This window comes from Ochotona princeps, chromosome Y (assembly GCF_030435755.1).
Source record: "Ochotona princeps isolate mOchPri1 chromosome Y, mOchPri1.hap1, whole genome shotgun sequence".
Lineage (NCBI taxonomy): Eukaryota > Metazoa > Chordata > Mammalia > Lagomorpha > Ochotonidae > Ochotona > Ochotona princeps.
In genome coordinates this window covers 1,552,536-1,574,864 of record NC_080866.1, presented here as the reverse complement: position 1 = coordinate 1,574,864, position 22,329 = coordinate 1,552,536, and the positions used below count along the sequence as shown (strand labels likewise).

General features: G+C 39.3%; 1 protein-coding gene across 1 annotated transcript in view; it reads left to right on the top strand.

The window, feature by feature from the left end:
* LOC131478689 (probable ubiquitin carboxyl-terminal hydrolase FAF-X) overlaps positions 1 to 22,329 on the top strand; it is a 148,310-nt gene that overhangs the window by 23,031 nt on the left and 102,950 nt on the right. The window contains 3 exon segments of the mRNA XM_058659276.1: positions 13,437 to 13,579; positions 17,525 to 17,604; positions 21,636 to 21,748. Of these exon segments, the coding sequence (XP_058515259.1) occupies positions 13,455 to 13,579; positions 17,525 to 17,604; positions 21,636 to 21,748 (318 nt within the window). The 5' untranslated portion in view covers positions 13,437 to 13,454.

Here is a 22,329-nt window from a genome sequence, read left to right as displayed (position 1 = left end):
TGTATAGTTTTGGAGGCATTTAAAGTTAGCATGTGTTTTCATGTATTCTTGATAACAATAATGTCTGAAGAAAAAGAAAATGTGATTGTGTTTGTTTCTTGTATATATGCTTTCCTTTCTGGGACTTCTTCAAACCTTTTTTCCTGATTTTTAATTTTTTTGCATCAGAAATATTATGCTTGCATATAGATTTTGCATTTGCTATACTTTATCATTATCAGTGAGGAATTTATTTCCTGAACCCATAAATGATGAACTGTGATACCAAGACAGATGATCTAAAAACTGAGATTAAAATTAATGAATGATGTGGGCCCACCGTGATAGTGTAGTGGTTAAGGAGCTTGCCTTGAATGCCCCGGGATCCCATATGGACGCCGGTTCTAATCCCAGCAGCTCCCCTTCCCATCCAGCTCCCTGCTTGTGGCCTGGGAAAGCAGTCGAGGACGGCCCAATGCATTGGGACCCTGCACCCGCGTGGGAGACCCGGAAGAGGTTCCTGGTTCCTGGCTTCGGATCGGCACGCACCGGCCCGTTGCGGCTCACTTGGGGAGTGAATCATTGGATGGAAGATCTTCCTCTCTGTCTCTCCTCCTCTGTGTATATCTGACTTTGTAATAAAAATAAATATTACAAAAAATGAATAAATGAACAATAGCATGCACGGTTAAATGCATTTTGATTTTGAAGTTTCCTAAATCTGCATTTTATTAGATGACATTATTCTGTGAAAAAGATCTGTAACTTTTTAAATAATATTGCTTCTATTTAATTTTTTTCTTTGATGCTCTGCTGTAAGCATTTAATGCCTATCATAGTTATGCTGTTTTTCTATTGAAACTTTTCTCTGAATTTCAGTGTCAAAGTCTTACTGTTAATAGCTTCCAGTGATATTCTGTTAAAATATTTTTAATTTCCAGCATCTCAGTTCTTTAAAATTTATATTTTTCTGCTGTTAGCATTCATTCTCTGTTTTATTCTAGTCTGATAAAAACTAACATCCCCTAACATAGCTAGATCTGGTTTTAAATTCCTTTCTGTTTTAAACCAATTTGCCTTTTGTTATGTCTAAAAAATTTAACATAGCATACTATGTAAATTACCAGGAAATAGTTACTAGGTATAGGCTTTTTAATTAGTGTAGGTGTCCTGACATTTCTTTTTTTTTTTTTTTTAAGATTTATTCATTTTATTACAGCCAGATATACACAGAGAAGGAAAGACAGAGAGGAAGATCTTCCGTCCGATGATTCACTCCCTAAGTGAGGGCAACAGCCGGTGCTTGCCGATCTGATGCCGAGAACCTGGAACCTCTTCCGGGTCTGCCACATGGGTACAGGGTCCCAAGGCTCTGGGCCATCCTCGACTGCTTTCCCAGGTCACCAGCAGGGAGCTGGATGGGAAGTGGAGCTGCCGGGATTAGAACTGGTGCCCATATGGGATCCCGGGGCATTCAAGGCGAGGACTTTAGCTGCTAGGCCACGCCGCCGGGCCCGGTGTCCTGACATTTAAAAGTGACTGTTTTATACCTTTCCGTCTGTGATTTTTTTCTGGTATTAACTTTATAGAACTTACTAGAGTTCTTCAAAGTAAAACTCAAGAACTATATGAATCTTTCCTGTTGGGATACCCTTTGCCTTATACTACAGTGTGTAAGTTTGTACATTGTGCACTGAAGCATTAATAGTTTTTCAGTCACAGTTCCAGTTTTCTTATATTGGATCTTTTTTTTTTTCCCCCAGTTTTCTTGTGAAAGATTGGTTTGATATGCATGTGTGGCTCCCTTCTGGGAGTTTCTATTCTGTTTCATTGATATTCTTCCCTGTTTCTGTACTAGCACCAAACTGTTGCCATGACCACTGCTGTGTATGTCTTATGGTCTGAAATTGTGATTCCTTGGGGCAGCTTGATTTTTATTCTTATAGCTTTGACTGTGTGATCTCTTGTGGTTTTAGATGAGCTTTTGTGTTTTTTCTATTTTTGAGGAGAATGTTGTTGGGATTTTGATTGGGATCATGTTGAATCTCTATTTTACTTTTGGTAATATGGACATTTTGATGATGTTGATCTGCTGATCTAGGAAAATGGTAAGTTTCTCCATCTTTTAATGTCTATTTCTATTTCTTTTTTAATGTTTACAGTTATTATCATAGAGGTCTTCCACATATTTGCTTATATTTATTCCCAAATGTTTAAGATTGGTCTCCACTATTTTAAAAGGGACTGTACTTAACAATTTTTTTTACAGCCATGAAATTATTTGTGAATAGTAGTGCCATCGATTTCTGATCATTAATTTTGTATCCTGCCAAAGTCTCTTGTTTGAGTCTCTTTGTTCTCCTATGTCTAGAATGATGTCATCTGCAAATAGTGATAATTTCAATTCCTCATTTCCAATTGGAATTCCTTTAATTTGTTTTTCTTGACTAGAAGCTCTGGCAAGGACTTCCAATACTATAATGAATAGCAGTGGTGAAAGTGGACATCCTTGCATAGTTTTAGATCTTAGTGGAAAGCTTGCAGACTTTTTCCATTTTAGTATGATGCTGACATTGTGTTTTTTGTAAATTGTTTTGATTATGTTGTAGAATATTCCTTCTGTGCCTATCTTGCTTAGCGATTTTAGCAGGAAATAGTGTTGAATTTTTGCCAGATGCCTTCTCTGAATCTATTGAGATTATCATATGGTTTTTATTTTTCAATGTGTTGATGTGGTGCAACACATATATTGATTTTCAAATGTTAAGCCATCACTGAATGCCACGGATAAATCAAACCTGGTCCAGGTGAATGATCTACCTGCCAACTCCTGTTGGTAGTGTGTTGTTGAGGATCTATGCATCTATGTTCATCAAGGAGATCAGTCTGTAGTTCTGTTTTTCTGTTGTGTCTCTGTCTGGCTTTGGTGTTAAGGCAATATTGGCTTCACAGAAAATTTTGGAAGGGTTGCCTCCCTTTCTGTTGCTTAGAATAGCTTGTTTTGAATTGGGTAAGTTATTGAAACATTTGGTAGAGTTTAGTATATTGAAATATTTGGTAGAGAAGACATTTGGTCCAGGTCTTCTTTTGGTTGGGAGGGATTTAACTACCAATTCAATCTCAGTACTGATTATAGGTCCATTTAGATTGTTAAATTGGGCCTGGCACAATAGACTAGCAGCTAAAGTACTCAGCTTGTACATGCCAGAATTCCATATGGACACTGGTTCATATCCTGGTTCACATTCAGCTCCCTGGTTCACATTCAGCTCCCTGCTTGTGGCCTGGGAAAGCAGCAGAGGACGGCCCAAAGCCTTGGGACCCTGCACCCACGTGGGAGACCTGGAAGAGGTTCTTTGCTCCTGGCTTTGGATCAACTCAGCTCCAGCCGTCATGGTCACTTGTGGAGTGAATCATCAGATGGAAGGTTTTTCTCTCTGTCTCTCCTCTCTGTATCTCTGACCTTCCAATTAAAAAAAAAAGTACATTTTAAAAAATAAATAAAAGATAGAGTATAAATTGCATTATGATTCAGTTTTGGTAAATTGTATGTGTTGAAAATCTATCCATCCTTCTATGTCTTCTGATTTGTTGACATATAGTTGCTTGTAATAGTTCCTAAATAATTTTATGTATATCTGAGGCGGAGGTATCTGTTTTGTTTCCTTTTCATCTCCAAAGTTATTGATTTGATTCTTTTCCCTTCTTTTTTGATTAGTTGGGCTGGTATGGAATCTGTTTTGTTGATTTTTCTCAAAAAGCAGATCTCAGATTCATTGATTTTATGCTGTTCATTTTTTTGGTCTCTATTTGCTGTGTTTCCTGATTTATTTTAGTCAGTTATTTTTTTGCGTTGATCTTGGGATTGCTTTGCTATTGTTTTTCTAGCTCCTTCAACTTTAAGATTAACTCATTGAACTTTCTAATTTTTCTGATGTAGACATTGACTGAGATTAACTTCCAATAGCTTGATCATGTCCTGTAAGTTTTGATTTGTTGTCTTGGTTTCATTTGTTTCAAGTAATTTTTTCATTTCCCATTTGATTTCCTCACTACTCATTTAGTAGAATATTATCCAGTCTCCATGTATTTGCATGTCGTTTTTGGTATTTTGACTTATTGGTCTCTAGCTTCACTTCATGATTGTCAGGGAAAATGCATGGTCTAATTTTGATTTTTTAATTTGCTGAGGCTTGTTTTATGGCCTGTAATGTGGTCAATCCTGGAGAAAGATCCATATACTGATTTTTAAATAAGTATTCTCTGTCTGAGGGTTGTGGGAAAAATTTGGTAGATATCAATTAAGTCCATTTGCTCTAGTGTCCAAGTGAACTCTTGTTTTCTTGCTAAGTTTCTGTATTGTCAAACTGCCCATTTATGTTAATGTTGTATTACTATTCCCCGCTGTTATTATGTTGAAATCTATTTCTCCTGTTAAATACATATATATTTGTTTCAAGTAGCTATGTGCATGGACATTGGGTGCATGTACATTTATTATGGTAATCTCTTCTTGATCCTTTGATTATTATGTGATGTCTTTTTTTTATGTTTTCTCATAAAAGTTTATGTTACCTGATATTCCAGCTTATTTTTTCCTTTCCATTAACCTGCAATATCCTTTTCCATACTTTCACTTTTCCCTTTTTCCCCTGATCTTTTTGGTGAGATGTGTCTCCTATAGGCAATAATAGATGGGTTTTGTTTTTTGATCTAGTCCATTAATCCATGCTGTTTGATTGATGAGTTTAATCCATTTGTGTTGAGGGTTAATATGGATAGGTAGCAGTTTGATTCTGTCATTTTAAAAGTGGGTTGTTTATAGCTTGATTTAATCTTTTGTCATTTTCTTGGGATGGCCCTGCACCTTTGCCTTTTGTTTTGGTAGATTCTATTTCTTTTTTCTGTCAGTAGGACATCTTTTAATAACATTTGTAGGACAGGTCTAGTAGAGGTGATGTTTTTGTGTTTTTGTTTGCCATGTAGTAGTTTCTCTCATTTTCAAAAACAAAGGAAAGCTTACTAGATACATTATGTTGGGCAGATAATTTTTTCCTTTTAGAATCTGGAACATGTCACTCCATTCTCCTCTGGCCTATAGAGTTTCTTCTGAGGGGGTCAGCTGTGAGTCGGCTTGGGGTTCCTCTATGGGCAAATTGTTTTTCTTATGTGCTATTGTATCTTATTGATGAATTTTTATGAAAATGTGATTTACTTTTCTTTTGCAAAATATGTTATTTTCTTTTTCCACTCCAGTTTTGACAGTACTGTTTATCCTGCCTGTCTGATTCTCAGATAGTTATAGGAAATTTTGTTGTTTATTCAGCTGTTTCTACTTTGTTAGGATGAAGTGAAAATTAATTTCCAAGTGTACTGTCATGCTTCTCTGGTAGATAGAATCTCTCTTTGTTTTCCTACTGGTTTATTTTTTTCCCATCATACTTGTTAAGAGAAATTAGTAATTATTCTTTCTGGTTTTGTTGCTTGTAATGACAAAAGGTATTCATTGACTTTCAATCTCTGAGGATTTGAAAGTTGAAGATAGATACATAGTTATTTTTCTACTGAATCTCCTATGAAGTTACTGTGACAGCAACATATATATGAACGGTTGACCTCAAATAAAGGGGATATTCCTTTTCCAGTAGCTTTTTTATCAGTTACTAGAAACTATTTCTAAACATATGTGTCTATCCAAAGGAATTTTTGTCTTCATGACTTATAGTTCCAGAACATTTCAGAGAAACAGTATGAAAGACCTCTAAAGTAACACATTGTATATGTCCAGTATCCTAATGTTAATAGTAGTTTGCTTATGTTCATTGTGAGAAGATTGAAATATAAAAGGAGAAAAACAAAAAGGTGGAAATAATTCTGTTATCTTGGAGGCTTTTTTCCAATAGCAGATAAAATTAAAATATCTGAGCATACCAAAACATTCTTCATGGAACTGGAAACAATGATCCAAAGGTTCATCTTGAAACACAAAAAACCATGGATAGCTAGAACCATCCTGAAGAACAGGAAGTTAGCAGGGGGAATCACAGTTCCGGACCTCTGGACATACTATAGGGCAGTGGTTATCAAAACAGCCTGGTCCTGGCACAAAGATAGAGAGGAAGATCAATGGAGCAGAATAGAAACACCAGAAGGGAACCCACACAGATACAGTCAAATAATCTTTGATAAAAGGACAAATGACAACCCAGGCAAATGGGAAGGTCTCTTCAATAAATGCTGTTGGGACAACTGGTTGATAGCCTGTAGAAACAAAAAGATAGATCCACATCTCTCACCATACACTAAGATCAAATCTAAATGGATAAAAGATCTAAACCTACATCCAGAAACCTTCAAACTTTTGGAATAAAATGTAGGAAATACTCTGCAAGATCTAGGGGTAGGTCCCGACTTCCTTAACAGGACACCAAAGGCAATAGCAATCAAAACCAGAATAAACAATTGGGACCTCATCAAACTAAGAAGCTTCTGTACAGCTAGAGAAACAATCAACAAAGTAAAAAGGCAACCCACAGAATGGGAGAAGATCTTCGCACATGACATAGGTGATAGAGGGCTAATCTCCAGAATATACAAAGAACTACAAAACAGCCAAAACACCAAAACAAACAAGCCACTCAAGAAATGGGCACGGGAAATGGGCAGACACTTCACAAAGGAACAAACCCAAATGGCAAATAAACTTATGAAAAAATGCTCAAGTTCCCTGGCAATAAGGGAAATCCAAATTAAAACATCAATGAGGTACCACCTAACACCACTAAGATTGGCCCACATGAATAAAAGCACGAACAACACTTGCTGGCGAGGTTGTGGGGAAAAGGGAACCCTACTCCACTGCTGGTGGGGTTGCAGGCTGGTACAGCCTTTATGGAAATCAGTATGGAGAGCATTCAAACAACTCAAAATCAACATACCGTATGATCCAGCAATAGCACTCCTAGGAATATATCCAGAACACTTGTTTTATGAGAAACCAACATGCACTCCTATGCTCATAGCAGCACAATCAGTAATTGCAAAAACATGGAAGCAACCAAAATGCCCATCAGCAGAGGATTGGATAAGAAAGCTATGGTTCATCTACTCCATGGAATACTACTCAGCTATTAAAAAAAATAAAATGCAGTTCTTTGTGGCCAAATGGGCCAAACTGGAAACCATAATGCTAAGGGAAATGAGCCAATCCCAAAAGGTTAAATACCACGTTTGCCTTAATTTAAGATGATATGATGTTATGTAAAACATGTTATGTTATGCATGTTATATGTTGTGTATAAACTAAAATTGAAATGTCAATGAGGTGGTTACAGAAGGTGGTTAAGAACTCGCATTTACTTTTAACGTATTGGTTACTCATTACTATGTCAATTAATTCCATAATGATGCAAATTTTTGCTGATGGTATGTTGGAGCTTTCAATTGACTGGGATGATACTCTGCTGGCTCTGTCTTCAGACCAGAGAGGGTATACCTAAGAAGCCGTTGAACTTAACTGGACAATAAGATGCTGGACTCGGTTCGGGCCTTGGGATTCGGGGGCAACTGCCGCTCCTCACAGTGTGGCGGCTGTGGGGGGTGCCCCTGCCGGGTCGGACCCAATGCTGGGGGCTCACGCCAAAGACACTGCCGCAAGGCAGTGAACGAGTCCTCGGCCTCATCCAGGACCCAAGAGAGCTCATTCCTCAGGGTAAGTGCACCATGTGGGAACTTGGGAACTGGCTTAAAATTCCTAGCTCCACCCAGCTGCTAATATCTGGCAGCTAGGTGAGTTTGGGAGGGGTTCGGGCCTTGGGATTCGGGGGCAACTGCCGCTCCTCACAGTGTGGCGGCTGTGGGGGGTGCCCCTGCCGGGTCGGACCCAATGCTGGGGGCTCACGCCAAAGACACTGCCGCAAGGCAGTGAACGAGTCCTCGGCCTCATCCAGGGCGGCCAGTGCACCATGTGGTGCCAGGCTTTGCCTGCTGGCCGCCTGGCCGGGAAGCTCTGGGGTAATGGATGTCCGAATTGCTGCTTAGATAGCTCTAGGGTGACCCCACTGTTTCTGGGTTCTGAGTCAATCCTAAAGATTCCCAACGCCAGTGGCTCTTCTTTTGGAGAACTTCTAATCACTCAATAATGCTGAGCTTTGAACACCTATAATGCAGAAGATAACCCCCAGATTGTCTAGCAGGATATTTTTTTGCCTGACATGATGTTGGTTCAGGAGACTGGTCACATTAGGCAGGTCCATAATTTTAACTAGCACTCTAGAACCTTATACTGGGGTGGACTCTGTGCAGGATATGTGGGCCACACCCTGTACAAAGTTTGGCCCCACTGGTAAACCTAAATTTTAGGTGGTTATGGACTAAGCTAGGTGTGACCAAGGAGCCTGCCATCAATCACAGGTAAAGGGATTCACCATAGACTGGACTGGGCAAGGCAGCAGCACCCAAATGTGCATCCTGAATAGGCTGTGGGGTGGGCCGGGCTGCAACATTCAACAGCTCATACAAGGCCAAATGGGAGGCCAGAGTACACCGGGCACTGGCCTAAAAACCAATGGCATGTATGTAAACTGGGCTTGGGAGTGGACCAAGTGGAGGTACTTGGGAAGCTCCCCTGGTGAGTCATAGCTCTCGCTGGTGAACATGCCGTCCAAATCTGGGGGTCAGACTAGCAGGGCATAGTAGCTCCAAAATGTGTAACTTGTTAATGGACCGTAATGTACTGGGCAGGACTGAACAAACCTTTGTTTACAAGCAAAACTATAAACCAGCATGGAACACAGGTCATACCGAGCTAGGCTCTTGCACCTACTGGTCCCCAGAGCAACCACGGGCAGGTGCATGATTTACAGCTAGGAACAAGCCCAATCGGGGAGGTAACGGGACACCCTAAATAGGTTGAGGTTCCCACCAAGGGGCGTATGTGCTGGAATTGGGGCTGCGTTCTATCTAGGAAACAGTTGCAGTCACCCGAGGCACTAGTGTGGGCTGGAATTGGATGCACCAGGCCAGTTCAGACCCCAACACCATCTGGTGGCATGGAGAACCAGGGGGTAGATGTGGGACTGACTAGGCTGGGTCTCAACCCCCTACTGAGCCATGCGTGAGCTGTATGTGGGTATGGACGAGCCATGGCTGGGCTGAAACATCCAACAACAAAAACCAGAATGGGGTGAAAGCCAGCCAGGAAAAGCCACTGTTCCTGCTAGGGCAGGAGGTGAACTGAGTTGGGTTGGCTCAAGGACCCCCTGGCATGCGCAAAACCTGCCTTTGGGAGGGGATCTGATGGAGGAACCTGGGCAACTCCTCTGGCAGGACACAGTCCCTGCAGGTAAGCGCAAGAAGCATGATAGGAAACAGTCCAGAATAGGCCATGGAAAGTTTCCCACTGGCACACATTCAGCATGGGTCAGGAGCAGACCAGGCTGAATCAGTCCGTATCACCCACTGGCAAATCCGATCACCAGATCAGAGTGTGGGATGAGCCGGGTTTGGTCGTGACAAAACCAGTACACATTATGGAATGCCAGGGCGTGGTTGCCTGTACTGGATATGAATGCAGCACCCAACCAGCACACATGAGATCCAGGAAGGAAGGGAGGGGCAGAACTGGCGGGGGGGATTAAGGGGCTGGTTCCCTCGCCGGACAGCTACTCCCAATGGAGAGCGTGGGCTGGGATAGAGACAGACTAGACTATGCAAGGCTACAACACCTGTGCGCTGCATGTGGACTAGATCAGGGAAAAGCCAGGCTGGGCTGATTATTCCTGCTGGTGCAAGCATAAATTAGAGTGGGTGAGGGATGTTTGGGCATAGCCGCAGAAGCTGGCACTGGGGACTAATTCTGTCAAGTCAAATCACAGGACCACCTAAAGAGTGCATAAACCGGGACAGAGAGACCTGGGAGGGAAAAAGTGGGTTCCCCCTTCTTGGGTCACTATTCCCGTGGGAGGGCATGAAGACTGGGACGGGGGCTGGGATGGCTAGATAGAGAGGCACTCAACAACACCCGTGAGGGCTGGATGGTTGAGTTGGTTAGATAGAACTAAGCTTTAATACCCATTGACACGTACAAGAGCCAAATGGGATGGGGGACAGACTGGTCTTCTGCTACACATACTGGCAAACCAGAGTACGGGGCGGGCCTGGTGGGGGTTATTGTGGGTCGCCCCGACTAGGCTGCAGCTCCCACTGGTTTGTGTGAGGGCCGAGTACGTGCTGGGCAGAACCAGACTGGACTGCAACACCCATTGGTTCCAGTGCAACTCGGGACTGAAAATAGAACCAACCCAGCAATTGCAACCACCAGCTGATCGTGGTGATGGACTGTGCCGGGCCCTGTGCTTGCTAGAGCATACAAGAAACTAGTCTGGGAATACCTCAAAGTTTCTTTGGAGATCTCCCTAATCGAACTGCTGGACTCAGAACTCTAATCAAGAAAAGACAGAAGACAGAGCAGATCAATCATTCATCTCAGCTATATGTTGGCAGCGAAATATGGGGCAAACAGAGACTTTATGATGGACCATATCAATCAGTGGACGACCTCATCGAGCGAAACTGGCAGCGATTCATAACCGGATAACTATTAACACCACTCGAGCACATATCTCAGAGCATGCCCCACATCCGGGACTCGGGGTGGGCGGGAAACCGGGTGGGGCTTCCCCCTCAATATCCCCCTTTACCTCAGATACAAGATGGAAACAATGTGGACATAATAGTATTACCCACCTCCCTATCCCCCTGAACCTTTTTTTTTCTTTTCTTTTTCTTTCTTTAACTGTAATTAACTATGTAAAGATTGTCAACAACACAATAAAATAGAGTATTAAAAAAAAAAAAAAAAAAAAAAAAAGATGCTGGACTCTATGTTTGGTATACGCTTGCAATGGGGGAATCTCAACTGAACTTGAGCTGTGGTTATGCAACAAGGTGGAGGAATCCACCATGGTGGGAGGGTTTGGGGAGGGGTGGGGAGAATCCCAGTACCTATGAAACTGTGTCACATAATACAATGTAATTAATGAATTAAAAATAATAAATAATAAAAAAATATCTGAGCATAGCAAAACATAGGTAGATTCTTTGTAATCTTTGACTAGTCTAGAAGCAATAATAGAAAATAGTCATCAGCTTGACTTTTGGTGTGTGTGTGTATGTGTATGTGTACATAAATATACATCTACGTGTGTACATACATAGTCATGCACACACTGTTAATCTTAAATTTTTTAAGGATTGTGGTTATTTTATTTTGCTTTCATTTCCCTTGTGATACAATTCATTATAGGATATTTAAACTTCAGTGATTATTTATTTCTTTTTGTTGTATCAATTTAATTCAATGTATATTATATTAAGGCAGAGAGACAAAGATATTACATCCATTGCTTCATCTGTCTGTTGCTTCATGCTTTATGTTTTCCAAGGCTGAAGCCAGGAGCTTAAGTATTTAAATGTGGTTGTATTTCTCTGCTAAATAGATCACTTACCCTTTTCCTATTCCATTCTTGAATTTTTAAAATTCCTCCCTCTAGTAGCTGTATCAAATGCAGTATATTGAATATATAAAGTTGAATAAGCTCCAGATTCTCTTCCTCTATGAAAAACATAATTGCTTTATGTGATTGCTGGTTATTTTAATTTGTGCACAAACTTCGGAATTGCATAAGTGTCATTTGTCTTCTACTTCATTGTTCCTTGTTGGGAAACAATATGTAGTATAGGCCCCTAATACCTTTGACTACAATTTCTGTTTTAAGTATGCTGTTTTAGAATCTCCAATTTAGATCTTAATGATTTTCACCTGTAACACTGGAGCATTCAAGTATCTCAAGTTGGCCAAACATTTACTCACCAGTGAAATATAATACCTGGATGCCTACTTCAAATTCATGATACATTAAGTGAGTTTTTTGGGAACTTACAGATCTATATAAATGAAGAAAAAAAGTCCTCATAGTACAGACTTGTATAAACTGAAATAAAAATTCTGTGAGGGCCCAGCACAATAGCATAGTGGTTAAGGAGCTCACCTTGATCGCTCTGGGATCCGATATGGGCGCCGGTTCTAATCCCGGCAGCTCCACTTCCCATCCAGCTCCCTGCTTGTGGCCTGGGAAAGCAGTCGAGGACGGCCCAAAGCCTTGGGACCCTTTACTCACGTGCAAGACCCAAAAGAAGTTCCTGGCTCCTGGCTTTGGATCAGCACAGTATCAGCAGTTGCAGCCATTTGGGGGTGAATCATTGGATGGAAGATCTTCCTCTTTGTCTGTCATCTTCTCTGTATATCTGCCTTTCCAATAAAAATAAATAAATCTTAAAAAAAATTTCATGCTGAATGAGCGAAGTTAAGAAGGATACTTGCAATAAACTATTGGGCACTAACTTTTTAGACTCGAATTTGTTAATATTTTGTTTTTTTTTTTTAAGATTTATTCATTTTATTACAGCCAGATATACACAGAGGAGGAGAGACAGAGAGGAAGATCTTCCGTCCAATGATTCACTCCCTAAGTGAGCCGCAACAGGCCGGTGCGCGCCGATCCGAAGCCGGGAACCCGGAACCCCTTCCGGGATTCCCACGCGGGTGCAGGGTCCCAATGCATTGGGCCGTCCTCGACTGTTTTCCCAGGCCACAAGCAGGGAGCTGGATGGGAAGTGGAGCTGCCGGGATTAGAACTGGCGCCCATGTGGGATCCCAGGGCGTTCAAGGCGAGGACTTTAGCTGCTAGGCCATGCCGCCGGGCCCTTGTTAATATTTTGTAAATAGCTATAAGAAAAATTACCCTTGTGATATCATAATTTTATTTTTTGAATCTTATTGTATGGTAAGATAATTGATTATCCTTAATAATTTGTAATTAAAAAGCTTAATTCTATTTACATTAGCTGAAAATGTTATAGGAACATATTCTTTAGTTATAACTTCATTAATTGATACTGTACTGTGGCACTACCAATGTAAATGTTTTTACAGTCTGAAATACATGAAAAATATGCTTTCAGCACATAAAATTTGTTTGTCATATTTTCCCAAATGTTTAATAACTGTTATTTAAAAGATTATTCAAATTGGTATGTAAATAGAGATCATTCATTGGATTTGCTTGATATTTCTGTTACTTATTTTTTCTTTTTCTCTTGATACAGATTTATATGCATAAAGGATAATCCCTATCTTTCTCTTGCTTTTCTGCTTTCCTTTGTTTCTCTTTTATTATTTGTCCCCCAAGTTATTGTCATTGTAATCATGGAGTATTCTTAAGATGACTCCCCTAAATAACAAAATGATAACCCTTATAACTTCATTTTGCTAAATTTATTATATATGAACTTCATGTTTAAAACAAAACATTTTGCTTTGTGCTGATGTCTGAAGTTCTAAATGTAGTGTGCCTTTTATGCAGATTTAAATGTGGAATGTTTATATTTTATTAGAGACTTCATCACCTGATTCCATGAATGAAAATTCAACAGCCACACCTCCGGATGAATATGGTCAGGGTGATGCCTCACCACAGCAAGATGAGGAACCTGCATTTCCACATACTGACCTGGTCAAGTTGGATGACATGATCAACAGGTATGTTAATTTTTAATTTTCTGTAAATGAACATAGGAAACAAGAAAAGCAAACTGTTTATCACAAAAATATCTTATTATCTTCATTATTTTCTAAAAAATTTAGGGCCTCGCTTGATAGCCTAGTGGCTAAAGTACTCATTTTGCATTCACCTGGATCACAGATCACTGCTGATTTGTAATCCTGGCCTTCCTGCTTCCCATCCAGCTTCCTGCTTGTAGCCTGGGAAAGCAGTCAAGGATGGACCCCTTGGGACCCTGCACCTGTGTGGGAGACCTGGAAGATGCCTTTGGTTGCTGGGTTTGGTCAGCTCAGCTCTGGCTATTGCAGCCACTTAGGATGGAAGATATTCTCTGTTTAAAAAGAAATTAGTTATTACTTGAAAATCAGTTGAACACAAGAGAGATCTTCCATCTCTCCTCAAATTGTTACAGCAGCCATGACCAAGAGAGACTGAACCCAGGAGCCAGCAACTTCATCTGAATCTCTTACCATTGTGTCAGGGGTCTAGACAGTTGGACCATCTTACACTGCTTTCCTTGAGGAACTAGCAGAGAACTGTATTTAAATTTGGATGTAAACTGACATTTCTTTGGGTTTTAGTGTTGCAGGAGGTAGCTCTATGCGTTTAACAATACTTGCCTTTGCATTTAAAAAAAAATTTTAATTTGTTTTTATTTGAAAAGATTTTACAGGAACAGAAGGAGAGACAGAGGGGGTCTTTCACTCACTGGTTTCACTTGCCAGTGAATGGCTACACTGGCTGAAACTGAGCCAGTCCAAAGCCAGGAGCTTCTTCCTGATCTCCCGAAGAATGCATAGGCTTTAAGACTTCAGCCATCCTGTGCTGCTTTCACAGGTGATAAGCAAGGAGCTGGATCAGAGGTAGAACATGTGCAACTTGAACTGACACTACAAGCAGAAAATTAGCTTGCTGAGCTACCTGGCCTGTTGCTTTTGCCTTCATTTTGAAGTAACTTATTAACATTGTATTCATAGCCTTACTTTGTTACTCATTGCTTATATTTAGTCATTGTTACAGTTTTAAAAATTCAAAGTAACTGAAAAACCAAATGACATATTAAAGATATTGTTTGATTCTTTGGAATTCTGTCATGACATTTTTTTAGTAACAGTTTTATTTTTTATGTTGTTTACATAGTTGAGAAGGGTATATGTCCATGTGGACCACCAATCAGGGAGGGGAAGGGTCAAGAAATGGGAAAAGGTGGTTGAGACAACTACTTCCAGTCTTCTATTCAATACTTCCTGTATCTGGAGGAAAAGAGAAGACTGAGGGAGGGGTCTTCTCCCAATAGCCAAACCACACCAATATCCAGGGATGTGAGATGAACACTGGATGTCATCCTAGGATCCCTGATGTGGAGTATGTTGCAGAGTTGCTGCTTAAATGGTATTAAAATTCTAAGATGCTGCTGATTGTGTTGCTGCAATGGTAAGGAAACCCTCCAGAGTCCACTGGCTGACATAGTGTACCATAGAATCTGCACTCACCCAGATACTGTCAAAGCATGGTTATGGGAATTGTCCAGTTTGTTCTGATCTCCATGGTGTTACAGACCAAAGCCTAACCTTCTATGCCACAGTGCCAGCCCATTTGTTTATTTTAGTATACATTTTTAGGAGTTTTACTACTAGTAATAAATCCCTTTTGTATAAACAAAACTATTAAAAAGTGAGAGAAGTATGGGTATTAGTAAAATCTAAGTATCTGATAGAATTTATTGTCTCATTACAAGGATTAAGGGATAGAGGAATTTTTTTTCTGGGATTTAATAGGCTGATCAATGAGTGTGGTCCTACATGCCTGAGAGAGAGAGAGAAAGAGATAGGAAAGAAGAGAGAGAGATGGTGGTATTGATTTCCATGTCAATTTTTCTTCCAGATTTAGTTTCTTTTATTTGAAAGGCAGTTGTAGAGGTAGAGAAAGTATAGTGATCTTACTGCCTGTCTTTTCAGATATCTACAATGGCCATGATTAGTCCGGGAAACTTTTAGAGCCAAAAGGCTTGGACCATCATCCTGCTTTTCCATTATTAATACAAGGCTTGATCAGAAATGGAACTACCAAGTCTTGAATTGGCTCCCAGGTTCAAGCCACCTATACATGTTCTACCACTATACCACGAATGTCCTTCATCGGTCTTTAATATCGCTTAAAGGCTTTCTCCATTGCATTATTATTATTTAAATTATTTTTACGTGAAACACAGTTTTACAGAGAGGAGAGAAGGAAAGATTTTGCATGTGCTGTTTCATTTTGGTGCAACGGCTGGAACAGAGCTCATCCAAAGCCAGGATCCAGGAGCTTCTTCCAAGATTCCCTCTTGCGTTCAGGCCCAAGGTTTGGGGCCATCCTCTGCTGCCTTTTCAGGTCATAAGCAGGAAGTTGGATCAAAAATGCAGCATCCAGGACATGAACCAGCACCTGTATGGGATGCCTGCACTTGAAGGTGGAGGGTTAGTCTGTTGAGCCATGACACAGACTCTGCTTTATTAGTTTTTATTTTAGGCTTAAAAATTTTTATTAAAATATACTAAGGAAAGAATTTTTATTGGAAAATCAGATTTATAGAGAAAAGGAGATACAGAGAGGTCTTCCATCTACTGATTCACTTCTCAAGTGGCGCAATGGCTAGAACTGAGCTCATCTGAAATCAGGAGCCAGGAGCTTCTTCTGAGTATCCCATGTGGGTACAGGATTCCAAGACTGTAGGCCACCTCCCTGCTTTATGAGGCCACAGCAGAGAGCAGGATGGAAAGACAACAAAGACACAAACTCGCTCCTACATGGGATCCCATTGTGTGCCAGGCAAAGATTTAGTCACTAAGCCATTATGTCAGGCCCCAGCAAAATATGTGTTCTTTTGTAAGTAACATGAAGTATTTCAGTACAAAATCACCCAGGCAATTGAACTATGAATTCCTTATCTTTATTTGGAGCCTATCAGCTCTTCTTTTGTAGTTATTTGTATGTATCAGTTAGTGTGGACTGTAGGTATCATACTGTACTTTGAAATACCAGAACTTGTATAAAGAACTTTATAAAGAACTTGTACATTTGAGACATCTAGTATTTGTATGTTTCACTTACCTTAGTTGCTTACAGTTCTATTCTTCCTGCATCAGGATTTAATTATTTCTTATGGCTAGATAATATTCAGTCTGTGTTCCTTGTTTCTTTCTGATACTGAGATGCATTTAACAATTAACCTGGAAGACCTTTGCCTAGATGTAATCTTCAGGAAAAGTTAGTAAATGTTGTTAACTATCAGACAGATTAAGTGCCAATGCTGTGGCAGCATGTGTAAATATACCATCTAAGACACTATTGCCAAATTGACACTAATTCATACCCTGGCTGCTGCACTTCTGATCCAACTGCTTGATAACATGCCTAGCAAAGGAGTGGAAATTGGTCCGGTTTCTTGGGCCCTTGTATTTGTATGGGAGGCTGAGAAGAAGGTACTGGCTCCTTTGAGTTGGATCAGCTTGGGGCCTTTTAGCCATTTGGGGTGGGTGTGACCAACAGATGGATTACCTTGTTTTTCCCCTCCCTGTTCATAACTCTGCCTTTTGAGTAGAACAAACCAAACTTCATTTTCCTATTAACAATAGTTAATAGTCCTTGAAAGTGTAATAAATTTAATGGATATTAAATGTTATTTTTCAAAATGTTATTTTTCAAAATCTTTTCATATAGTTACCTGTCATTGCTTTATTTAATTTGACAGTGGCTAAAAATTGTGTATTTGGGTACCATAAATGTGTCTTCATTTCATAAGGAAAATATTTACCAAATTTTAAAATGTTTGTAAATGTAGTTGTCATGTTTATTCATTTTAATAGTATTAATTGTAGATAACTTTGTCAAACTCATTACCATGAAAACAGTAAACCATCTTTTTTTATCATAATTGTTAGGCCTCAATGGGTGGTTCCTGTTTTACCAAAAGAAGAATTAGAAGTGCTTTTAGAAGCTGCCATTGATCTTAGTATAAAAGGTATGTTTTAATGTGTTAGTATGTACTGCAGTATTTGTTTACTGTTGTGAATACTTTTTGCTCTAAATTACTTATTTCTAATGCATATTCTATCATTTATAATATTTATGCTAAGGATAGTTGTGTATGCATACGCATATATGTGTACATGAACACATGTACACTCAGCAGAGGTTGATTAAAATGTTCAGATAGCCTGTAAGTGTATGCAAACGTTTCACAATTATATGCAGTTTTAACCGGAGCTCCAGCTAGGGATGGAAGAAGTCCAAACACCACCGCGCAGAAACCAACGTCATCGGAAAGACAACCAGAAGCCCTGAGCGGTCCGCAGAAACAGAAGAACAATAAACGTCCTTCGGGACCAGGGAGGAGAGCTTTCTCTGGTTCGAGCCTGGCTCCACCTCTGGACCCCCGCCCTCCCTTGCAATGACCATCAGGATCGCTTCGAAAACCCCTCACAGCAAACAAACAATCATACAAACTAAAAAAAACCTAAAATAAATAGACAAACAACAGAAAGCAGAGCTTGAAATCTGACAGGAAAGAGCTGGCGTGGATTGGCTCATGCCTCGCTGGGTGGGACACAAAGATTAGTCACTCCTCACCATGGTGTTGAGGATTTTCCTGCACACCCCCCCCCCAAAAAAAATGTTCTGCACCTTAATTGTTGACAAATGTCTTGTTAGAGTTACAAGCCAGTCTAGATTATCCTAAAATCTGCCAAGATCAGCAAAATTATACTTCAATACAACAAATGGCTAAATACTAAAATGAAATAGACATGAGACAGCTGAATGGTACCTTATAGCCATTTTAAGGTATATAGCAGCTGGTCCGGTCCTGTATATAAACTAAAATTGAAATGTCAATGAGCTAATCATAGGATGTGGTTAAGACTTTTTTTTTTTTGTTTGTTTGTTTTTTTTAACATACTGGTTACGCAAAACCTTGTCAATTCCATAATGTTACAAATTGCTGTTGATGTTATATTGGGACTCTTAATTGACTGTGATGATATTATACCAGCTCTGACTTCGGACCAGAAATGGTCTCCCCAAGAAACTGTTCAACCCATCTGGACAATAAGTAGCTGGACTCCATGCTTAATATATGTTTGCAAGGAAAGAATCTTGATTGAATTTGAACTGTAATGCTGCATCAATAGGAGGAATCCACCAGGTGGGAGGGGAGGGGGAGGGGTGGGGGGATTCCCAGAGCCTATGAAACTGTCACATAATGCTAAAAAATTAATAAAAAAAAAAATTATATGCAGTTTTAAATTTACATGTAAACTTCAACAGTTCATGAAAACTGAATGAAAGAGTATTTTGTTGCAAAAAATATTTCAAATCATGGACATTTTACTGTTTTGCTTCTATTTTTAATACTTATTTCTTTTATTTTGAGCCATTGTAACAGATGGAGACACAGAGAGATTATCCATCCTCTAATTCATTCCTCAAATGGTCAAAGTGGCCAAAGCTGCCCAAGTCTGAAGCTCCCCATATGCATGCAGGGTCCCAAGGCCTCGAATCATCCTCTGCTGGTTTCCCAGGCCATTAGTAGGGAGCTGAATTAGAATACCGGTGTTGGAGGCACATTATTAGTATGCTTTGTTTTATGTCACATGCATTTATTGTGAAATTGCTGATGACTGTTCTCATGCTCTAGCTTCTAAAGAGAATGTTATTCTCATCAGATTTTTAAGGTTGTTGTTAATCAGAAATTAGAATATTTGTTTTTAAATTTTTAGGTGACACGAATAAGTGCTAAAGATTATTTTATAAATTGTTGTATAGTATAGGACATAACTTTGAATTCCCATGTATTTTTTTAATTTTACATTTAACTGAAAAGTATGTTTGCAAATACTATGGACAGTTCAACGTCTCATTAGGTTTATTTATTGATAACAGTGTTCAAAGACAGTGGATAATTAATAGAATTCTCTGACTTTATTTAGTGGCAATTTGTATGTCATTATGGTTATATATGTTTTATCTACTGCTTTTCATGTATGCTTTTTTTAAATATGAAGAATATTTTCTTTCTCATTATAGAACACTTTCATATTTAAAGTCTTCAATCTTTAAAAAGCAATCAGTAAAGAAAGTGTGTCTAGTATCAAGACGTTGAAAGCTAGAAGAAAGTGTAGCAAATATCCTTTTTCGTACAGTTTAGTACAGATTTGAAATTCGGTCACATTTGCTCTACGTATGCATATTTATTTTTAATTTCTTGCAAAATCTAAATGTTTGCAGCCTAACTTTGTGGCAAGGTAATAATTTAATTTTCTGTCCTATAATCATTTAGAATCTATTCTTTTATTATTGATTTTACAAAAATAATTCACTGATCTATGAAAATATCTTGACAGATTAGGAATGTTTCTGGGCATTCAGATTACATTTGTTAATGAATAAATGTTTTCTTTTAGTCAGCAGTTTGGTAAATGTCAACTATTTCTTATTAATACAAACAGGCAAAACCTGTAAAATAGTATTTCATTGGAATTGGCATTCAGTAGTTGTATATAATTTCTAAGGACTTTTGGTCAGATTTCTGGAATCTTTGTGAATCAGTCTGTGAGTTTTTGAAGGCCTTAAGATTTCTACTAGTATATAATTTTAAATAACCACATCTCAGGATATTAATTTAGTATTGTTTGAATTTTCTCATTAAAAATTAGAGGTTTTTCTTTTCAACAAAAAATATAACTTGCTTTTGCTTAGAAAGTGAAAATGTTAGGATGCATCTATAAATTGAATGATAAAGCTAGTTTATAACCACATAAAGGTTTATATTTGACTTTTTAAGTTTTAGTATATAAGTTAAGTAGCACTTTGGAGCTTTAATTTAAATGGTAGTAATAATACTTGGTATGATTTTTTGCAGTTGACTATTTCTAAAATTCAGGATTTCATTTTTTTCTGGATAATGTTTCCCAACTTTTCATATCTTAATAAAAATGCTGTTACTAATTTCAGACAACTAAAGTAAGTTTTATGAGTTGAAAATTGTTAATTTTATTAGTAGTTTGTTTTGTGTTACATAATTGGCCTGAGAATTATTTTCTTTACGTAAATGATTTTTTTTAAAGATTTATTTATTTTTACTGCAAATTCAGATATACAGAGAGGAGGAGAGACAGAGAGGAAGATCTTCCGTCCAATGATTCACCCCCCAAGTGACCACAACGGCCAGTGCTGCGCCGATCCAAAGCCGGGAACCAGGAACCTCTTCCAGATCTCCCACACAGGTGCAGGGTCCCAAGGCTTTGGGCCGTCCTCAACTGCTTTCCCAGGTCACAAGCAGGGAGCTGGATGGGAAGTGGAGCTGCCGGGATTAGAACCGGCGCCCACATGGGATCCCGGCATGCTCAAGGCAAGGACTTTAGCCACCAGGCCACGCCGCCGGGCCCGTAAATGATTTTTTTTAAGGTTTGTTTTATTTTTATTACAAAGTCAGATATACAAGGAGAAGAGGCAGAGAGGAAGATCTTCCGTCCGATGATTCACCCCCCAAGTGAGCCGCAAAGGGCTGGTGCGCGCCGATCCGAAGCCAAGAGCCAGGAGCTTCTTCCAGGTCTCCCACACAGGTGCAGGGTCCCAAGGCTTTGGGCCGTCCTCGACTGCTTTCCCAGGCCACCCTCGACTGCTTTCCCAGGCCACAAGCAGGGAGCTGGATGGGAAGTGGAGCTGCCGGGATTAGAACCGGCGCCCATATGGGATCCCGGGGCTTTCAAGGCGAGGACTTTAGCCAGTAGGCCACACCACCGGGCCCAAAGCTAGTGATTTTTAAATATTAAATTTATTTATTCTATGATTCAGTTGCATAGGCTCTTGGGATTCCCTTCCCCCATCCCTAAATCTCCACCTCTCAGTGATTTCCCCTTTATTATTATAGTAGTACATAGTCCTTCATAAAGTCAAGTCCATCATTCTGCTATTTAAGTGTATTAAATGACACTATAGGTATGGATAGAGTCCCACATCCTATTGATTTTGGCTTCTGTAACCTTTCCTTAGGCCTTGATGTTAAAAGTGATGCATGTCAACGTTTTTTTCGAGATGGGCTAACAATATCTTTCACTAAAATCCTTATGGATGAGGCAGTGAGTGGATGGAAGTTTGAAATTCAGGTGAGTCATCTGTACATTTTGAGGACTGAAATTTACTTGACAGTCTTTGTGACTTTATCTTTGGAAAATACTAAGATGAAAATGTATTGTGTCTGCAGATGTGTATGACAGAATTGAAAATTAGTATATTCTTTTAGAGTGAGCTTCAAATTTTGAGTTGTGAAACCTTTATATGTCATCTGCAATTCCAAATGGCCTGTAGCATTATATGTAATATGATGCATTTCATTATTTATTATAGGAGCATTGACAAAGAAAAATATCCAAGATTGGAAAACTTTAAAGCAGACTAAATGTGAATTTGAGATTCAGTGTGCATGAAAATGATAAATTCACAATGTAGAAATGTCAGGCAAGAAAGTGTGGACATACTGGTACTTAGTAAACAGAAAAATACCGTCCCCTTGGATTTTAGATCAGAGAGTAGTTCTTAAGCAAGTTGTGATGTATATTCAAACTTCAACCTTGATATAATTTTAAAGTATGTTCAAATTAATAGTTGCTTCAAATGACTAACAAAGGGAAATACAAATATTCTCAGGTATTATGTGAAAGATAATGTAGGCTACCTTTGATTCCAA